Genomic DNA, 18,061 nt, shown 5'->3' on the forward strand with positions numbered 1-18,061 from the left:
GTTACAATCTATATGTCACCCCCATATCACTTGGTCATTTATGTAGCTCTGAAATGGATATGGATGGGTGTTACAGTACACACATTTTGTTCCCAGCCAACACACTTTACTTCACTAAGCTCTGCTCCTCAGTACATAAGCTCCATTGGGATGTGTGTTCATGCAGGCTTTGTTAAAAAGCTACTTCTCGAGTAGGGTTGGTCAAACCCTTTTTTGCTCTAGTCACAGAGTCAGCCATAGTCAGCGCCCCTGGAGCAATTAGAGGTTAAGTACCTTGCTCAAGGGCACATGCAGCTCCCTCCTGAGGCGGGGGATCGAGCCAGCACACCTTCCGATTGCTAGCTGGCCTTTCTAACCGCTAGGCTCTACCGCCGACAGAAAGACAGAAAGGTCTAGGGCCGAATGTCATTCGGTTCAACAGAAACACAAACTAATGATTAGAGCTCTCTGTACAAAAGTTAGCACGTTTTCAAATCTCACCCCGGTAGTGTTTATATACTCATTATAAGTCAATGAATCAATTAGCTGTTTTGCCACATTGGGCATCAGACTCCCTAATTAGACAACGTTAATATACGGATTTATTGAGCCTAAAACATCATGCGACCGGTTTCTCTGACTGGACAACTGAAAACAGATGAGTACAAACAAACTGACAAAATCAATGGACAGTAGAACAACTCCATTCAAATCAAATGAATGAGCTGCTTTGTTGTGTCCAATAAATCACACTCTGTTGCTGCTGGCCAGAATGTTCCTTAAGTATCGTGCAACGCCACTACAGGGAGTTCTAAGTTGTGGGTGCTGCACCTCATGGGACTGGACTTGTTGGATAGAAACCAGACCAGTGGTACCGTCAGCCCGGTCAGATCTGTCTTGTGGTCATTATTAACACTGGCCGTTATTGTGTGGTTGAGAGACGGAGGGCGGTCTGAGCCTCTTGAAAGACTGGGCCAATCGATTCGGGCTGGAATAGTAGAAGTGGGGGTATACTGGGCTCCGGTGGAGGGACTGGTTCTCTTCAGCCTTCTCTTGTTCTTCTTGTTTATTGTATTACTTAACCTTGTTTTATTTCTAGCTTCCCATCCCCCCCCCCCCCCAAAGAGCCATTGCTTTTTGGTCAGGCTGCATTTGCAAATAAGAATTTGTTCTTACATGTTTGCCTGGTTAAATAAAGGTTAAATAAAAAAATATTTAAAAATCTCAATAACGTGATTCAGAACCTGCATCCAAGGTTGGTTGAAGACAGGCTGCCGTCGTCTTGTGGAGATACGGAGCTACATACGAATATCTTATTTTCTTTGAAAAGGTAATTTTTTGGAGTGGTGGTAGTGTATTTATTTATTTTTCTCCAGTTTTTACCAGACTGACACAGTAAAGAAAGACAGGAAGTAAGGGTTCAAATCCATGCCACCATGAGCACTCTAGGCCGTGGTGCTAGACCACTGGAACACACCAGGCCACACGTTGGAATATCTTGATCTATCATTCCTAATATAAATGTTGTCTATTTAGGGCCTTTGATGTGTGTACCTGAGGTATTTCTGTATTCTATTCTTTTTTTTTAATACATTTACAGAAATGTCACTTCGTCATTCTGGGGCACTGTGTATGGATTGATGGCAAATTCTTTTAATTGTATCCATTTCAAATTGAGTCTATAACACAACAAAATGTGGAAAAAGTGAAGTTGTCTGGATACTTTCCGAAGGCACTGTATGTATATGTGTGTTTATGTATGTATGTATGTATGTGTGTATGTAGGGAGTGGTGTAGTGATTGTAGAGTACTGTCATTTCTCGATCTCTTTCCTCACTGTCTCGTCCCCGACATGTCTCTGTCCTTCTGACTACTGTAGGTCTGAGTCTAGACTGGCTACTGTAGGTCTGAGTCTAGACTGGCTACTGTAGGTCTGAGTCTAGACTGGCTACTGTAGGTCTGAGTCTAGACTGGCTACTGTAGGTCTGAGTCTAGACTGGCTACTGTAGGTCTGAGTCTAGACTGGCTACTGTAGGTCTGAGTCTAGAGTCAAAGCAAGAAGGATGGGTCACTGTGGTGAGCTTAATCTCACTGGGTCTATTACAGTATTACTGTGTTTTCTGTTCTTGCATCCTCAAGACGAGTTCTTTGTACTGCGTGTGTGTGTGTGTGCATGCGTCCGTGTGTGCGTGCGTGCGTGCGTTACTCATTTGATTTTCTCCATTGAGTTACTGTAACAACTGCTCTAGCTGATTTAAATCACCACGCTGGAAGTGATGATGATGATGATGATGATGATGACATACCCTATAGCACAGAGTCCATCACTTGATGAGAGAGAGGGATGAGCTGATGTAAGCATTCCAGTATACTGCAGACCCCGCCACCCACACGTTCCCACATCTACAGAGAGGCCCGTACAGTAGATTACAATCCTGCTCCTTTCAATGATTAATTACCTGAAGCTTCATTATTAATGCTCTGGTTATGTGCACCAGAGAAGCCTTTTTGAATAATATATTGGCGCCGGCTCTGGTGGTACAGTGATGGGACAGTGGAAGCAGAGAGAGAACTCTCACCTCATCTCTCAGGCCAGACGTGGTAATAGAGGCTCAATGAGAGACGTCTGTTAGGTTTTGATCCTGGACAGATTGCGTTGGGGATACGAAGCTGTCTGGAGGCCCTGAGAGCAGCTGAGGATGTGTAGGCAGCCTGGACTGCAAGCCGTGTGCTGCTAGCTCACTGCGGTGTACGAAAATACATCCAAATGAATGAACACTTCAATTCAATGACCTACCGCCGCCTTGTACTTGATGTGTTTATTTGCATTTGTATCCTTAATAATAATAACCTTTATTTGTATAGCACTTTCCCTGCAAACGTTGCAGCTCAAAGTGTTTTAACATATCCACACAGCATAAACTCAATAATACAACAATAGTAATCAATAAAACACACAATAGCAATGATATACACTACATAATAAAACAAGAATAAACCATACAGCCAAGGGGCATAGAACAAAGATAAACAAAATAACTAAATAATATAAGAATTACTATAACATTTAAGTAAATACATATACAAATATATACAATATATATACAAATATATAGATTCATCAACTAACATTATAAGATACATTTAGAAAATAATACAGTCATTACAGTCAAGGGAATATTAAAAAGATGAGTTTTTAGTCTTGACTGAATTGACCATATTTGCTGAGGTTCCATCCCTATCCAGAATGAGCTGCTTTGCCCAGTCATGTCACACTGCCTGTTTACAGTATGTTAGGGTCAGGTTGTCACACTGCCTGTTTACAGTATGTTAGGGTCAGGTTGCGGTGAAGGGGACCGTGTTCTGCAGTTAACATGAACTTAGTCATGTAACCTTAAGCAGATGGTATTCTTACAGAGTGACCGATAGAAATGTCTGTCTTGCGTACATTAACAGGGCAAGCCTAAACTGAATTGGTCTCTCCTTTCACACATAGTTACTGTAAATTACATGGAATCCCAACCTGGGTCCGCCAGTGATTTTCGCCGTTCACACATGAGCTAAATGCCTGATAATTGCTGTGTTGCTCCTTTTCACACATGTCCCGGCATATCACGCATTCAACTGGATGCAGAACTGGAACGAGACAGGCACGTGAGACTGCCATATACCATATATATCTGTCATATATCATACCTCAGTTTATCATCAATATGTATTTATCATCATATTTTTCACATTAATTGAAATTGAATTCACATTAATTGAAAGTCAACTCTTATTATGCTTACCATCACCAAGTTCCCTCGCCAACTAAAGCACTTGATTACCATTGATATACTGGAATATACTGGGAAGTGGGAAGGCTCGTCAAAAACAAAGAAATTTGAACACATTACACCAATCCTGAGATCCCTGCACTGGCTACCAGTCTCTCAGAGAATTGAATTCAAAATCCTCCTAATTACATACAAATAACAAAATGGTCTTGGACCAAAATACATATCAGATCTCCTCCCACCCTATATTCCCGCAAGGTCCCTAAGGTCAGCTGAGACAAATCAGCTAATAATTCCAAGAGTAAAAACAAAACACGGTGCAGGAGCTTTCAGTCACGCTGCTGCATGCTCCTGGAACAAACTCCCTGAAGAAATCAAACAGGCCCAAACCCTTAACATATTTAAATCTAAGCTAAAAACCTTCATGTTTTGCACCAGTTATGATTAAACACAAACACTTCTATCAATGTCTTTTTTCCATTAACTATTGTCTTTTTAAATGTTTTATCTATTTACTTCTTATATTTGCTTTTCATCATTGTAATTTTTATTTTCTTATGCTCCTCTTGCTGTAATTTTAAATAATGTATGTAAAGCACTTTGAATTGCCCCTGTTGTATGAAATGTGCTATACAAATAAACTTGCCTTGCCTTGCCTTGCCTCGTATGTGGGAAATGCATTTAACTCTCTCTCTCTGTTTCCCTCCCTCCTTCCCTCTCTCTCTCCCTTCCTCTCTCCCCCTCCCCCCTCCCTCTCTCTCTCTCTCTTTCCCTCTCTCTCTCTCTCTCTCTCTCCCTCTCTCCCTCCCTCTCTCCCTCTCACTCTCTCTCCCTCCCTCCCTCCCTCCCTCTCTCTCTCTCTCTCTCTCTCTCTCTCTCTCTCTCTCTCTCTCTCTCTCTCTCTCTCTCTCTCTCTCTCTCTGACTCCAGAGCCTGGTTCTCATTCGCAAAAATGAATGGTCTTTATTGTCATTAATACAGTACAGTACAGGTACCATACAACGAAATTTAGGAGGGGGGGCTCCCCTGGTGCTTGGAAAAAAGACTAAAAACAAGAGAGCCAAGGATAAAACAAAAAAGAGAAAAGAGCTGGTTGACATAAATAAGGCTAAGTACACTATCTACTATACTATACTACAGGGACGTGCCGTCCATATAAGCAGGGTAAGCAGTGCTTACCCAACGAAAAAAGGAAAGGAAAGAAAATATTAAAATAAAAGTGCATTTAAACCGTTTGTTTGTTTTCATTAAAAGAGTCGTATTTTAGGTCCCAGGGCAGCAGGAGTCATTCATTTTGTCGTTGCATTTTTAGCGCCACCTGCAGGAGAAAGCACTCCCTACTCTGCTTTGCGTTGCATATAAGCACTCCTGTCTCTGCTTTCCCTCCCGTACATTCGAATGCGTGAAAATGTCTTTTTTATTTTTTTCGATGCTTCAGCCCGCTGGTTAATGTGGTCAGGGTAAGCATGCTTACAGCCAATCAGTAGGTCTTTCATTCCAATTACTGATTGGCTATCATTTTCAAGTTCACATAACATTTCACACTACTTTCTCTCGCCCGGCAGAATAGTTTATGCTACCTAGCTCAAACGATCTAATCAATAAGGATAACTTGCTTTTTTAATTTTGTGAATATGGACATTACTGTCAGTATCATCACTGGCCCTGATCTCAATTGAAAAAAAGAGACTTTACAAACTGCAACAGGCGAGTGACTTTTACACTAAAGTGACAGAGGTGTTCCTTCGCAAGGAGAGGTGCATGGACCTCGTTTTCAAGTAAAGGTAAGATATCATTTTTACATTCACGTCATGGCTTCTTTGCTGATTTATATGATTCGCGAGGCTGGTGGCGACCTGTGCTTGTTTAGCTATATGGTTTGGGTACTGCTGTTCTGCTGGCTATGGCTTCTTATTTAAGACTCCCTCTGCTTTTACCTTTGAATGTCTGTGCCGTTGTGTTTGGAGAGAGAGCTGGTTAATCAATCGCTGAGATTGGCCTAATGTCGCTGTCCGTGCCTTCTGGACCAAAAGTGTTTGAGAGAGATAGAGAGGGAGGGTTTGTGATGTGATGTCAAGTGCCTGTGTGACAAAGTGTGAAAAGAAAGTGTGTTGTGAGTTTACTATGGAGGGTGGAAACGGTGTGTGTCTGTGTTGTGTGTGTGTGCGTGTGCGATGTTGATTTCAGCAGGCTGGCTACTTGAAAATATCTTGGTTCAAAAAAGATTGAACAATGAGCACCCCTGATATAGTCGAAACTGGCAACTGTTTTGTTTTGTTTTTGGTAATCTGATCACAGTGACACTACAGTTTATTAGCGGGTTCTAGGGCATCAAAATTGCATTTCCTTGAAACTGCGTTCACTGATAGCGTGTATGTGTAATTACGTGTATTTCTATATTTTATGCTTACCCAATCTAAAAGCTCACGGCACGTGCCTGCTATACTACTATACTATACAATAAAACACTGTGCTGTACACTATGCTATGCTATAAATATCCTAACTTTTTCCTATATCTGAACCTTATGTACACATGGGTTGTCATATTGCACATAATATTTGTTGCACATTCATTAAAGTGTCGCAGTTAGCAGGTTTAGAATGTTCACAGTTGTATTACAATATTGCACTTATGTTTACAATCTAGTAGCTGCCATCAAATTGTCTAGATTGTCCAGGGCCTAGAACCTAGGTCTTTGCTGTGTTCAGGGCCTGAATGGCCCTAGGGTAGAAGCTGAGCTTCAGTCTGTTTGTCCGTGCGAACATGGTCCTGAACAGCCTGCCTGAGCGCAGCCGAACAAAGTGTTCGTTCCCAGGGTGGGATGGGTCCCTGGAGATCTTGGAGGCCTTCCTGAGGCAGCGTGTGTTGTACAGCTCTTCCAGAGAGGGGAGGGGGGCGCCGATGATCTTCTGGGCCGATCTCACGACTCTCTGTAGCGCTTTCCTCTCTGCGGCTGTGCAGCTGAAGAACCACACGCAAATGCAGTAGGTGAGGATGCTCTCCACTGTGCAGCGGTAGAAGGTCACAAGCAGCTCCTGTCTGAGGTGGTAGTTCCTGAGGACTCTCAGGAAGTAGAGCCGCTGTTGTGCCTTCTTGATGATGGCTGCTGTGTTGGTCCTCCAGGACAGGTCCTCCTGTATGTGCACCCCCAGGAATCGGAGAGTTGAGACTCTCTCCACGCTCCCTCCATCGATGAGCAGGGGCTGGACCTCAGATTTTTTCCTCCTGAAGTCCACGATGATTTCCTGGGTCTTTAGCTGGTTCAGCAGCAGGTTGTTGGCCTTGCACAGCTTGCCCAGCTGCTCCACCTCATCCCTGTACGCCAGGGGTGCCCACACTTTTTTGAACCAAGATCTACTTTTCAAGTAGCCAGTCTGCCAAGATCTACCAGTCTAGTTTCAACATCGCAAATGTAAACGCACGTATTACAAACACACACACACACACACACACACACACACACACACAGTTCCCAGCCTGCATAGTAAACTCACAATACACTTTCTCTCTCTCTGTCACACAGCCACACAGGAGAAGACCATCAGAAACCCACCCTCTTTGCTATTCTCGCTCACACACACACACACACACACACACACACACACACACACACACACACACACACAGACACACAGACACACACACACATTCTCACACACAGACACACACACACACACACACACACACACACACACACACATTTGCCAGTCTGCATAGGGAGCCATAGCACAAACCCTCCCTCTATCCCCTTCTCTCTCTCCCCCCCTCTCTCTCATCCTCTCTCTCTCATCCTCTCTCTCCCTCTCTTACACACACACACACACACTCACTTTCTCTCACTCACACACTGACAGCCAGTCTGCAGTACCATAGCCAACTACTGATCCAACAAACAGAAAAGTAAACCAGATACAAAACAGGTAGTTCCCTAGTTTAAAAGGAGGAAATAAATGCATTTCTCTACCTTAGTGGGAGACCTGGCACTGGGAGGAGGCAGCTAGTTTCTAGTAGTCAGGGCTGTAGGAGCTGGTTGCAAGGTGTAGGCAGGCTTGCAAGGTGTCATCAGCCACTGTGGATCTGTCATCGAAAAGGCAATCTGCAGCCTCGAGAAACGCTTTTTTCACAATTTCGCCGTCATTGAATGACTTCTTGTGTTTAACAAGAACGTGACTGACGCGATAAGAAGCTATCTTTACAGCCGTATGGTTTTCGCTCATTTGCCACAGTTTCCCTTCTTCGAAATAGCCATCGTAGATTTGCAGATCAGACAGACGCACTTCCAATATCACATTGTGTAAAAAAGTCCTCCATTCTGGATGGAAGTTGTATGTTATTGGTTTCTTACTTGGTCCAGCTTCCCCACTCATTTGTATAGCCTTTATTTAGTATTATATAGTATAGTAGAAATTGGAAGGCTAACTAGGTAATTAGTCTCGCCGGTATTTTGTAGTTGGCGCTGTTGACTGTGCATGCGTGGTGAACCGTGCGTTAGGTGTTAGGTGAAAAGATGAGATCTCAGACTGGCTTAGCTGTACGTCAATCAAGTGGCAAAAGCCATAGTGAGGATGGATGATAGGCAAACGTTTTTTTTTTTGCGGGGGGGGGGTTTGTTCAATGCCATGCGATCTACCCATACTACCTTTGCGATCGACCGGTCGATTGCGATCGACGTATTGGGTACCCCTGCTGTACGCCGTCTCGTCCCCCCCCCCGAGATGCAGCCCACCACGGTGGTGTCGTCTGCAAACTTTATGATGAAGTTGCTGGGGTGGACGGGGGTGAAGTCGTGGGTGTAGAGGTTGTAGAGGATGGGGCTCAGCACGCAGCCCTGGGGGGACCCAGTGCTGAGTCTGAGGGCTGTGGAGGTGTGGGAGCCCACCCGCACCCTCTGGGGGCGGTCAGACAGGAAGTCCTTGATCCATGCGCAGATAGAGTGTGATAGTCCCAGGTCTAGTAGTTTGGTCACTAGCCTGTCTGGAAGGATAGTGTTAAAAGCAGAGCTGAAGTCCACAAAGAGCAGTCCACAAAGGGAAAAAGCAACAAGAACGAAAGCAAGAAAAGAATGACAGGAAGAAAGGGTAATAAACAAAGTACAGCCTGTACAGAGGGAAGCCAAGACATTCCAGTTTTCCATATCGGAGGTTCCCACCACGGCCCTTGTGGGTTCAGGCCCGGACCAGGTCTGCAGCTAGTGTTCTCTGGCCACGATAATCATCAATGTTTATGTTCTCTCTATTTCTGGCCCCGGTCTATCTGGACCTGACACATTACACACACACTGAGATTGGTTACATCATAACCAATAGTGTGCACCGTCATCATGTCAACACTCAACATGCGTGGGAGAAAGAAACCACATCAGGTATGAGAGAGAGAGAGAGTGTTTTTGTGTGTGTTTTTGTGTGTGTTTGTGCATGCGTGAGTGTGTGTGAGTTTACCAGGCAGTGGGTTTCCTCTAAACAGATGCTGCAGTATGTGTGTGTGTCTGTGTGTGTGTGCCTCTAACCCCTCTCCATGGTCAGGATGAATATAACAGCAGCACTGGCACCAGGGCATTTCCGGGTCAGCCATGAATAACCGTTGGTGTACACTCTTCTTTCATCACCCAGGTTCAACATGGATCTATGGCTACAACTAAGTGGCTGTCTTTCTGTCCTACAATAACGCCACAACCACACAGCTCCATTAGTACTCATGATTGAGTAAATGCATTCCCCCGGCTAAGCTTAAGGCATAACTCAAACTAAGGCTCTCCTGTAAGCAGAAAAGAGGAACTATTTATCCTCAGCTGGAGATTCTGTCTGTCTCCATTATGATGAAAGAACCATTGAAATGTAATCTGTGACTATTGCAGGGTCATCATTCAGTGACGATAAGGTGTGTACTGTAGATTTGTAAAACATTGTTGATTCACTACCCACTACCCGCTATCCACTGCAGACTGCACTTAGTTTTTTTGCTCCAGCCCAGTACTTAGTCCAGATTGAAGGACTTCGATTGGTTAGTTGAATCAGGGTCTTGTGTGACTCAGACGGTGGAGCATGGCACTAGCTAACATGATGGGTTCAATTCCCAAGGGACCGTATACAACAAATGTATGCACTTAACTGTGCTCTTAAGTCAATTTGGATAAAAGCATCTGCTCCAACGTACACAGAGAGGACAACATGAGACCCCAGGATGGGAGTGAAGAAACCCTGTTCTACTGTGAAACCCTGCTCTGCTGTGAAACCCTGCTCTGCTGTGAAACCCTGCTCTGCTGTGAAACCCTGCTCTACTGTGAAACCCTGCTCTACTGTGAAACCCTGCTCTACTGTGAAACCCTGCTCTGCTGTGAAACCCTGCTCTACTGTGAAACCCTGCTCTACTGTGAAACCCTGCTCTACTGTGAAACCCTGCTCTACTGTGAAACCCTGCTCTACTGTGAAACCCTGCTCTACTGTGAAACCCTGCTCTGCTGTGAAACCCTGCTCTACTGTGAAACCCTGCTCTGCTGTGAAACCCTGCTCTACTGTGAAACCCTGCTCTGCTGTGAAACCCTGCTCTGCTGTGAAACCCTGCTCTGCTGTGAAACCCTGCTCTACTGTGAAACCCTGCTCTACTGTGAAACCCTGCTCTACTGTGAAACCCTGCTCTGCTGTGAAACCCTGCTCTACTGTGAAACCCTGCTCTGCTGTGAAACCCTGCTCTACTGTGTGTCTTCAGGGGAACACGCACAACATTCTCTCCAAAGAATGAGTCTGAGAACCTGGAGGTGGCGTCACATTTAATCATGTTGTTGCATAAAACAATCAGAATCCAAGTAGATCATCAATATGGTCATCAAATACATACAGTACTTTGCATCACAAGAGGTATATTTTTTTTTTTAAAATATGTTTTTTTTGTCCCCTTTGTCGTTTTTCATTCACATCGGGGTACCAGCATGGTTATTTCTGTTGAAATGTGCAATCCAAAAAAACTATACTCATGGGACAGTAATACTGGTTGTGGTACTCCACATCTCCTCCAAGCCAAAAGTCTCTCTACGTTTCAATGGATGCATAGCAAATATTGTTCCATTCTATAAAAAAAGAATCCAGGAAACATATTTCATATTGTCATTTTGTATACTCTGCCCTTAGAATGGAACTTTATTAGGGCAGTTACGATGATGGTGTTGTCAAAGCCGAGGGAGAGTCGTTCTGTTCCGATCTAAATCCATCCCTCTACCCCTACCCCCCACCCCACCCCTCAACCCCACATCCTCCAAAGAGCTGGTCCAAATTTGGCACTGCCATCCGGTTCACCGTGAAAGAACACGTCCCCCGAGATCAACACTGTAGCTTTTGACTCTGCTCCGGTTCTGACAACACCACGATTTTCCCACAGGAAAAAACATATTCTTTGACATAACATGTTTTCTTTGTGTGTGTGTTTTTTTTTTTTTACATCAAAGCATTCAAGGAGCTTATGTGGGATCCTGTATCATGTAATAATCATGATGCATATGGAACATCTTCTCACAGGGTCTCACAACTACTATTCAGCCATGCTGTCGTACACTGCACAGTTCACATACATTAAACACACTGTACTGTATCTGTGCACAACAACATTACGCCAGGCCATTCTGTGTATTAGTGATGCACCATTCAGGAGATCATTTGAAGTGAATAATCATCAAAATCATCAAGATCAACATAAGCATTGGATACTTCATAAATGTGTTTCAAGAGACGTGACATGCTGGTGATTAGTTTTGTAGCTCACTGCACTGCAGATAACACTGGAGCCAAACCGCTGGATCATGGTCCTGACAAACCATCATAAGAGCATTATAGAAAAGCGACTTCAGACAACAGTTATGTGAGCCATGTAAAGCATAACTGTCCGATCAGATAGGGAAGTACATTGATTGAATATCACAAGCACAGAATGCAGTTCGCCAACAGCCTCTGAGAACTAAAAGCCCTTTTGTAATACTGTTTTATAATACTGTTATTGATATGTTTCCATTAGTCTTGAGACCAGTGGGATATGGACAGGGTATTGCACAGACCCCTCGCTAGACAGCAGCGTAAGGAAGGGGAGACGACCCCACTGCCCCCTCAGATCAGGAGTTGAGGTTAGACAAGACACACTTCATCATATTCTTGAAAGTGTTTCATATATTTCACTTTTCAGAAGATTTCATAAAACCAACACACTAAAACATAAGCATTTTCTAAAACCAACACACTAATCAATCTGTTCGTTTGAACTACAAGGTCGTTTCTGGAGGGTGACATATCTGAAAACTAGAATATGCCACCAGAAACTTAGTAAGCTACAGTATTTATACAACATCATCCATGTACAGTATACAGTGTGATATTAAGGAAATAGTGCATAGTAAAAAAACTGCTGTCAGCAGCGTCATCAAAAAATTGCCATTGATTTCACCAAGCTCTTCCTGTCTGAAACAGTATCATGCATAAAAAGTGTTTTGAAAAGAGCATCTTTTCAAATCAGATGCTTGATTTTGATAATCAAGATGATCAAGGGGTAACCACAGGACCACCATCACTGTTTTGCAACAAAAACGTACAGTACAAAACAATTCATTCTAAATGTTACAACTTTTGTAGTAGTCTACAAAGATATGCCTTCTGGAACATTTCTCCAATGAGAATGGGGGTCTTTCCTGGAAATATAGGAACTCCACATGCTAATCCCATATAGGAGCATGTCGAATCTCTTCCTGCTCCTCTTAAAGCTTTCTACTCCAAGTGGACACTAACCTGTTCATGTTCTGTGATTGTGTGAAGTCCATGATTGTATACAGTAGTGTGTGTTCACATAAAAACCCTTTACGTTACATAAAAGCCATTGGAAATCACAAGAGTTCCATCTCCATATGAACCTACTTTACGTGACGCCTTTGGAGCCCCACAGGATCTATACCCTCTGCTGACATCTAGAAGGACGCTCTGACCCTCTGCTGCCTCCAGATTCCTCTTGTGGAGCACAATCAGGGGCTCTGTAGTGGCCTTATTTGTAATTCCCTTCTCTACTCTGTACTAATCTACAGGGCTATCAAGGCCAGAGGGCTCAGAATGAAGAGTATAAACACATTAGAATGAACGTCTTTGTATCGTGCCATGGAAGATTGCTTAACATGATGCAATTCTGATCAACATGAATGACTTATTTATAATATTGCTTTAGCAGTACATGGATCCTTGGTAAGTATATGTCAACAGTCTCAAAAGCAGTCTGAAGGCATTGGCCAAAGGTCAAGGCGCCAGCCAAAACGCTTAACAAACTGACGCAAGACCTGAGACGGGAAATACTGAATACAGAGTAATGCGCTCAAATAAATAAACGTGTCTCCTTGCTGATAATACACAACACACACCGGCCCGTAAACAAAACAAAACGCCAGTAGGCATGCCGACAGCCATCTTGGAGCATCAGCTGATTCATACATCAACATTCTCTTGCGAAACTCAATACTGCATAAACATTATTGGGGCTTGCTTGCTACTGACACCCAACTTCAAGAGAAAGGAATCCTTTTGATCAAATACACATGAGCTCCTGAATAAACCTTAAATCCTCTCTGTGGGAAATGGGCTGCAGCCAGTTCTCATCACCAAGTCCTCTTTCCTTACTGTAGCCTATAGGTTTACTACTAGTGAACAACATAAGTATCAAATGATTTGATGTTTAAGTACTTATTGTTTTTATTACTTACAAATTTAAAATATAATATTTTAAAATAAATAATACAGTATTTCAAGTGTAGTATTTTTTGCATCAATAGACAATATGCTGATTCTTGCATCAATGTTGAAAGATAATAACTAATTCATAATGCTAAAAACCTTTTGCACTTTAGTGGTTTACACAATACAAGTCGTATTGTGCAAATGTTTAAAAACAAAATGCATTTGGAACTGGAAGATGCACCAAAAACTGTTCATGTGGAATTGCTCCTCTTTTGAATCCATACACTGGGTTAGGGTTAGTCTCATTCGCTATGCAGATACCATCATCCACATGATCCTTCTTCCCACATCATGATCCATACAGCCATGGAATGATTGCCACACATAGGAGAACATTCCAGAGACAACTGGAGAAATTCCACCTGCTCTTGCCCACAAACGGCCTCTCTGAAAGGAAGGGTGCAGACAGGAGCACTACTCTGAACTGGGCACAGAGGTCTCCACACATATCACTAGAGGATCAAAATACCCCATGACATGTCAAAACACCAGGGGCCAACGCCAAAGAACTAACCAAACACAACCCTCTGTGTGGTCTTACACATGGCAGGTTGGGGCTGGGCGTGGGCTGGAGAGGTTGCAGGCCTTTGTCCCCTCGGCGCAGCCCAGGCAGGGGGAGCAGAGCGGCCTGAACAGGCGGCCCAGGCCCTTACGGAACACGCTGTTCGACAGGCTGTAGATGAGGCAGTTGCAGAAGCTGTTGCTGATGGCCAGCCACGTGGTGAGGAACGAGGCGGCACGGTGGCGGTACAGCCCGGCGCTCTCCAGCAGGAAGTAGAGGATGTAAGGCATCCACAGGACGTAGAAGACGCTGGTGATGCGGAACAGCACCGTGGCGTAGCGCTTGTCCTGGCAGCCCTCGCCCCGCTCCCCCTCCTGGGGGCCGAAGCGGGCGTGGCGTTCGGTGATCTCCCGGGTGTGCTGCCGGCAGATGCGGAAGATGCTGCCGTAGGTGAAGCAGACGGTGAGGGCTGCCGGGGCGTAGAGCAGCACCACGATGAAGGAGCTGAAGCCTGGGTTGGTCTGCCACGACGCCGCGCACCACCGGAAGATGTCCCCGTGGTAGCCGGGCTTCCCCCAGCCGAAGAAGGAGGGCAGGAAGACGAGGGCCGAGTAGAGCCAGATGAGGGCGATGCAGACGCGCAGCCGGCACGGCGTCACCAGGGTGGCGTAGGAGAGCGGCCGCGTGATGGCGATGTAGCGGTCCACGCTGATGCACGCCAGCGAGGCCATGGACACGCTCTTGAGCACCGAGACCAGGTAGCCGAACACCTTGCAGGTGAGCTCCTCGTCCAGCCCGCGGAGGTAGTGGAGCAAGGACAGGGAGGGCACCAGGCAGGTGACCCCCACCAGAAGGTCTGCGTAGGCCATGGTCTGGATGAAGTGGCTGGTGGTGTGGTGGTGGAGCAGCGGGGCACAGTGGAAGACAAAGATGACCACCAGGTTGCCGGCGATGATGAGGACGGTGAGGAACAGGATGACGGCCACCTCTAAGACGCAGGTGTTGAGGGTGTGGGAGTAGCCGACACCCAGCAGGCAGAAAGGAGAGCTGCTGTGGTTCACGTCAGAGGAAGAGTTCATGTTTGGGCCTCAGGGGGGAGGAAAAAACCAATCAGTTCTGTTCTGCTGATAGATTCAAATTCACTAGACTAGAGTTTTCTCTTACAGTCGACTCGGACTTGGAGCAGGCCCGTCCAGCGGTCTGGTGTGGTAGCCTTCGGACCACAACAACCGGGGCTTCAGTAGACAGTCTGCTCACTGGTACCAGTTCCACCACTAGAGCTCACTCCTTTCTAGCTGTGAGCTGCAGAGCTTTGGGATAGCTGAGCTCACACGCAAACCCAAAAGCAAAAAAAGACGTCCAATTTGGTGTCCCTGCTGTATCAGCAGGTAAGGAATTCAAGCGAGTCCCGAACAGTCATCAGAAATTCCTGTGACTCCTGGACGGGCATTACAATCAGGGCAGCTGATAAGGACTTAGCAAAACAAACAGAAATCAGCCAAATAAACAATCCAATCAAAACAGTGTGGTAAACCTCCAGAAGCAGCAGCAGCAGCAGAGTGTAGATCTCCCCAGTATGGCACACAGCCAGCCCCGGCAGTGAGAGAACCAGAGAAGTATTGAATAGCCAATATCCCCACCGCATTCCACAAACACAAGAGAAGAGACACAAACAGAGATGATGGAAATGTCAACAGCAGCTCCACTCCAAACCTTTATGTCATGAATTCCAAACCCTCTTGTGGACCTGAACAGCGTATTTCAGAGGAAGATTAAGCAAAAAAAGCCTGTGCCAGTGTACTCCACTGTAGCTCTGATGCAGCGCTGGTGCTTCTCCTCCCTCTCCCTCTTTCTCTCCCTCTCTCTCGCTCTCTCGCTCTCTCTCTCTCTCTCTCGCTCTCTCGCTCTCTCGCTCTCTCTCTCTCTCTCTCGCTCTCTCGCTCTCTCTCTCTCTCTCTCTCTCTCTCTCTCTCTCTCTCTCTCTCTCTCTCTCTCTCTCTCTCTCTCTCATTCTATGCCTGCAGCAGCAATGGCCAGAGAGAAAGAGCTCCTCCCTCTCTCTCCAATCTCAGCCAGTAAGTAGCTGAGGAGAGGTCTCTCTCCACACAGCCGGTGCACACCCACCCACGTGCACACACAAGACTCTCTCAAGGCTCCCATCACACACACACACACACACACACACATACACACGCGTGCCAATGTGCAGATACAGTACATCCATGGACATGTACACGTGCATACACAGAGGAACAGAGAAAGAGAGACAAAGGCGCACATGCACACATACACACACACACACACACACACACACACACAAACACAAACACACACATGCACACAAGGACAAACCATCCTTTGATTAGACAATATATAATTCCTATACCTGTGCATAAAAAGGTGCATATGGGGGGGGGAGAGAGAGAGAGAGAGAGAGAGAGGAGAGAGAGAGAGAGAGAGAGAGAGAGAGAGAGAGAGAGAGAGAGAGAGAGAGAGAGAGAGAGAGAGAGAGAGAGAGAGAGAGAGAGAGAGAGAGAGAGAGAGAGAGAGAGAGAGAGAGAGAGAGAGAGAGAGAGAGAGAGAGAGAGAGAGAGAGAGAGTGAGAGAGAGAGAGAGAGAGAGAGAGAGAGAGAGAGAGAGAGAGAGAGAGAGAGAGAGAGAGAGAGAGAGAGAGAGAGAGAGAGAGAGAGAGAGAGAGAGAGAGAGAGAGAGAGAGAGAGAGAGAGAGAGAGAGAGAGAGAGAGAGAGAGAGAGAGAGAGAGAGAGAGAGAGAGAGAGAGAGAGAGAGAGAGAGAGAGAGAGAGAGAGAGAGAGAGAGAGAGAATAAAAGCAGGGATGTAGTGATGGAAAGAATAGCTAGAGAGAAAAAAGAATATATATGAGTGGAAAGAGAGAGAGGTGAAAGAAAGAGAGTGAGAGGGAGGAGAAAAAACTGATAACACGAATATGGACCTACCAATGCGGATGACAACCACACACACACACACAATGCTACGACTCTGCTGCTATTGACCCCTGTCAATGGCTACACGACATGACATAGGCTAACAGTGGCTAATATGACCTAGGCTAACATTATGACTAATATGACCAAGGCTAACAGTGGCTAATATGACCTAGGCTAACAGTATGACTAATATGACCAAGGCTAACAGTATGACTAATATGACCTAGGCTAACAGTATGACTACTATGACCAAGGCTAACAGTATGACTACTATGACCAAGGCTAACAGTATGGCTAACATGACCGTTTTATCATGGGAAGACAATAGTTATGATTCCACAACCGCCACAACTTGCTGTGCTGTGAGTCGGTGGAGAGTGTGAGGGGTTTCGAACCCCTCTGTACAGTTCCTCTACTGTAAAGAAAAATAAGAAAAAAAAGTAATCCTTCCTTCTTCTAGCATTGTGACTGCCAATGGCCCCTGGTCCTAGCATGAATTTATTTTTTTCCTTAAGATGACTGATGATTCACTTAATTGAGACAAATGTACTTGTTGTAAGTCGCTTTGGCGTCTGCTAAATGTCAAACATGTCAAATGTAAAACAGAGTGAGCATTGAGGGGTGGTTTGTTATCCCTCACCACATGGCACGTGTTGGGGGTGGGGGGGGGCAGTGTTTACTTCTGGATTCAGGGGTCAACGCATGCACATCTGCCCACATCATGGGCTGAACCGGGGCTGAACTCCCCCCCCCCCCCTCCCACCCCCCCTTAAACAAGTGCTGAGCTGTTCTACACCCCCCGCAGTGTGTGTGCGAACGTCAACCCGCACCTCTCGACACCCCTAACGTTACCATGGGAATCGTAAAAATGCAGAGTAAACGGTCCGCTCTGTTTACAGGGAGAGGGGACGAGGTGACCTCATTTCCTGTGCGGTGCCTCCTTGCTATCAGCTTAACATAAGGGTCAGGCTTCAGTGTATGCTGTAGGTCTTAACATAAGGGTCAGGCTTCAGTGTATGCTGTAGGTCTGATGGCCAGAGCTTTATTAACAGAGGGGAGACAGACAGGAAATTATATGATTGCATATGAAGCAGCACAT

General features: G+C 45.4%; 1 protein-coding gene across 1 annotated transcript; it reads right to left on the reverse strand.

Annotated features, from left to right (window-relative positions):
* Positions 1-14,050: 14,050 nt before the first annotated feature.
* On the reverse strand, positions 14,051-15,094 carry LOC308158602 (putative G-protein coupled receptor 21; the record flags this gene model as incomplete). Its single annotated transcript, XM_080532250.1, has 1 exon — positions 14,051-15,094. One exon carries the CDS (start codon positions 15,092-15,094, stop codon positions 14,051-14,053), a length of 1,044 nt encoding a protein of 347 aa, XP_080388376.1.
* Positions 15,095-18,061: the final 2,967 nt, after the last annotated feature.

This window comes from Nansenia antarctica (assembly GCF_963989245.1).
Source record: "Nansenia antarctica genome assembly, chromosome: 5".
Lineage (NCBI taxonomy): Eukaryota > Metazoa > Chordata > Actinopteri > Argentiniformes > Microstomatidae > Nansenia > Nansenia antarctica.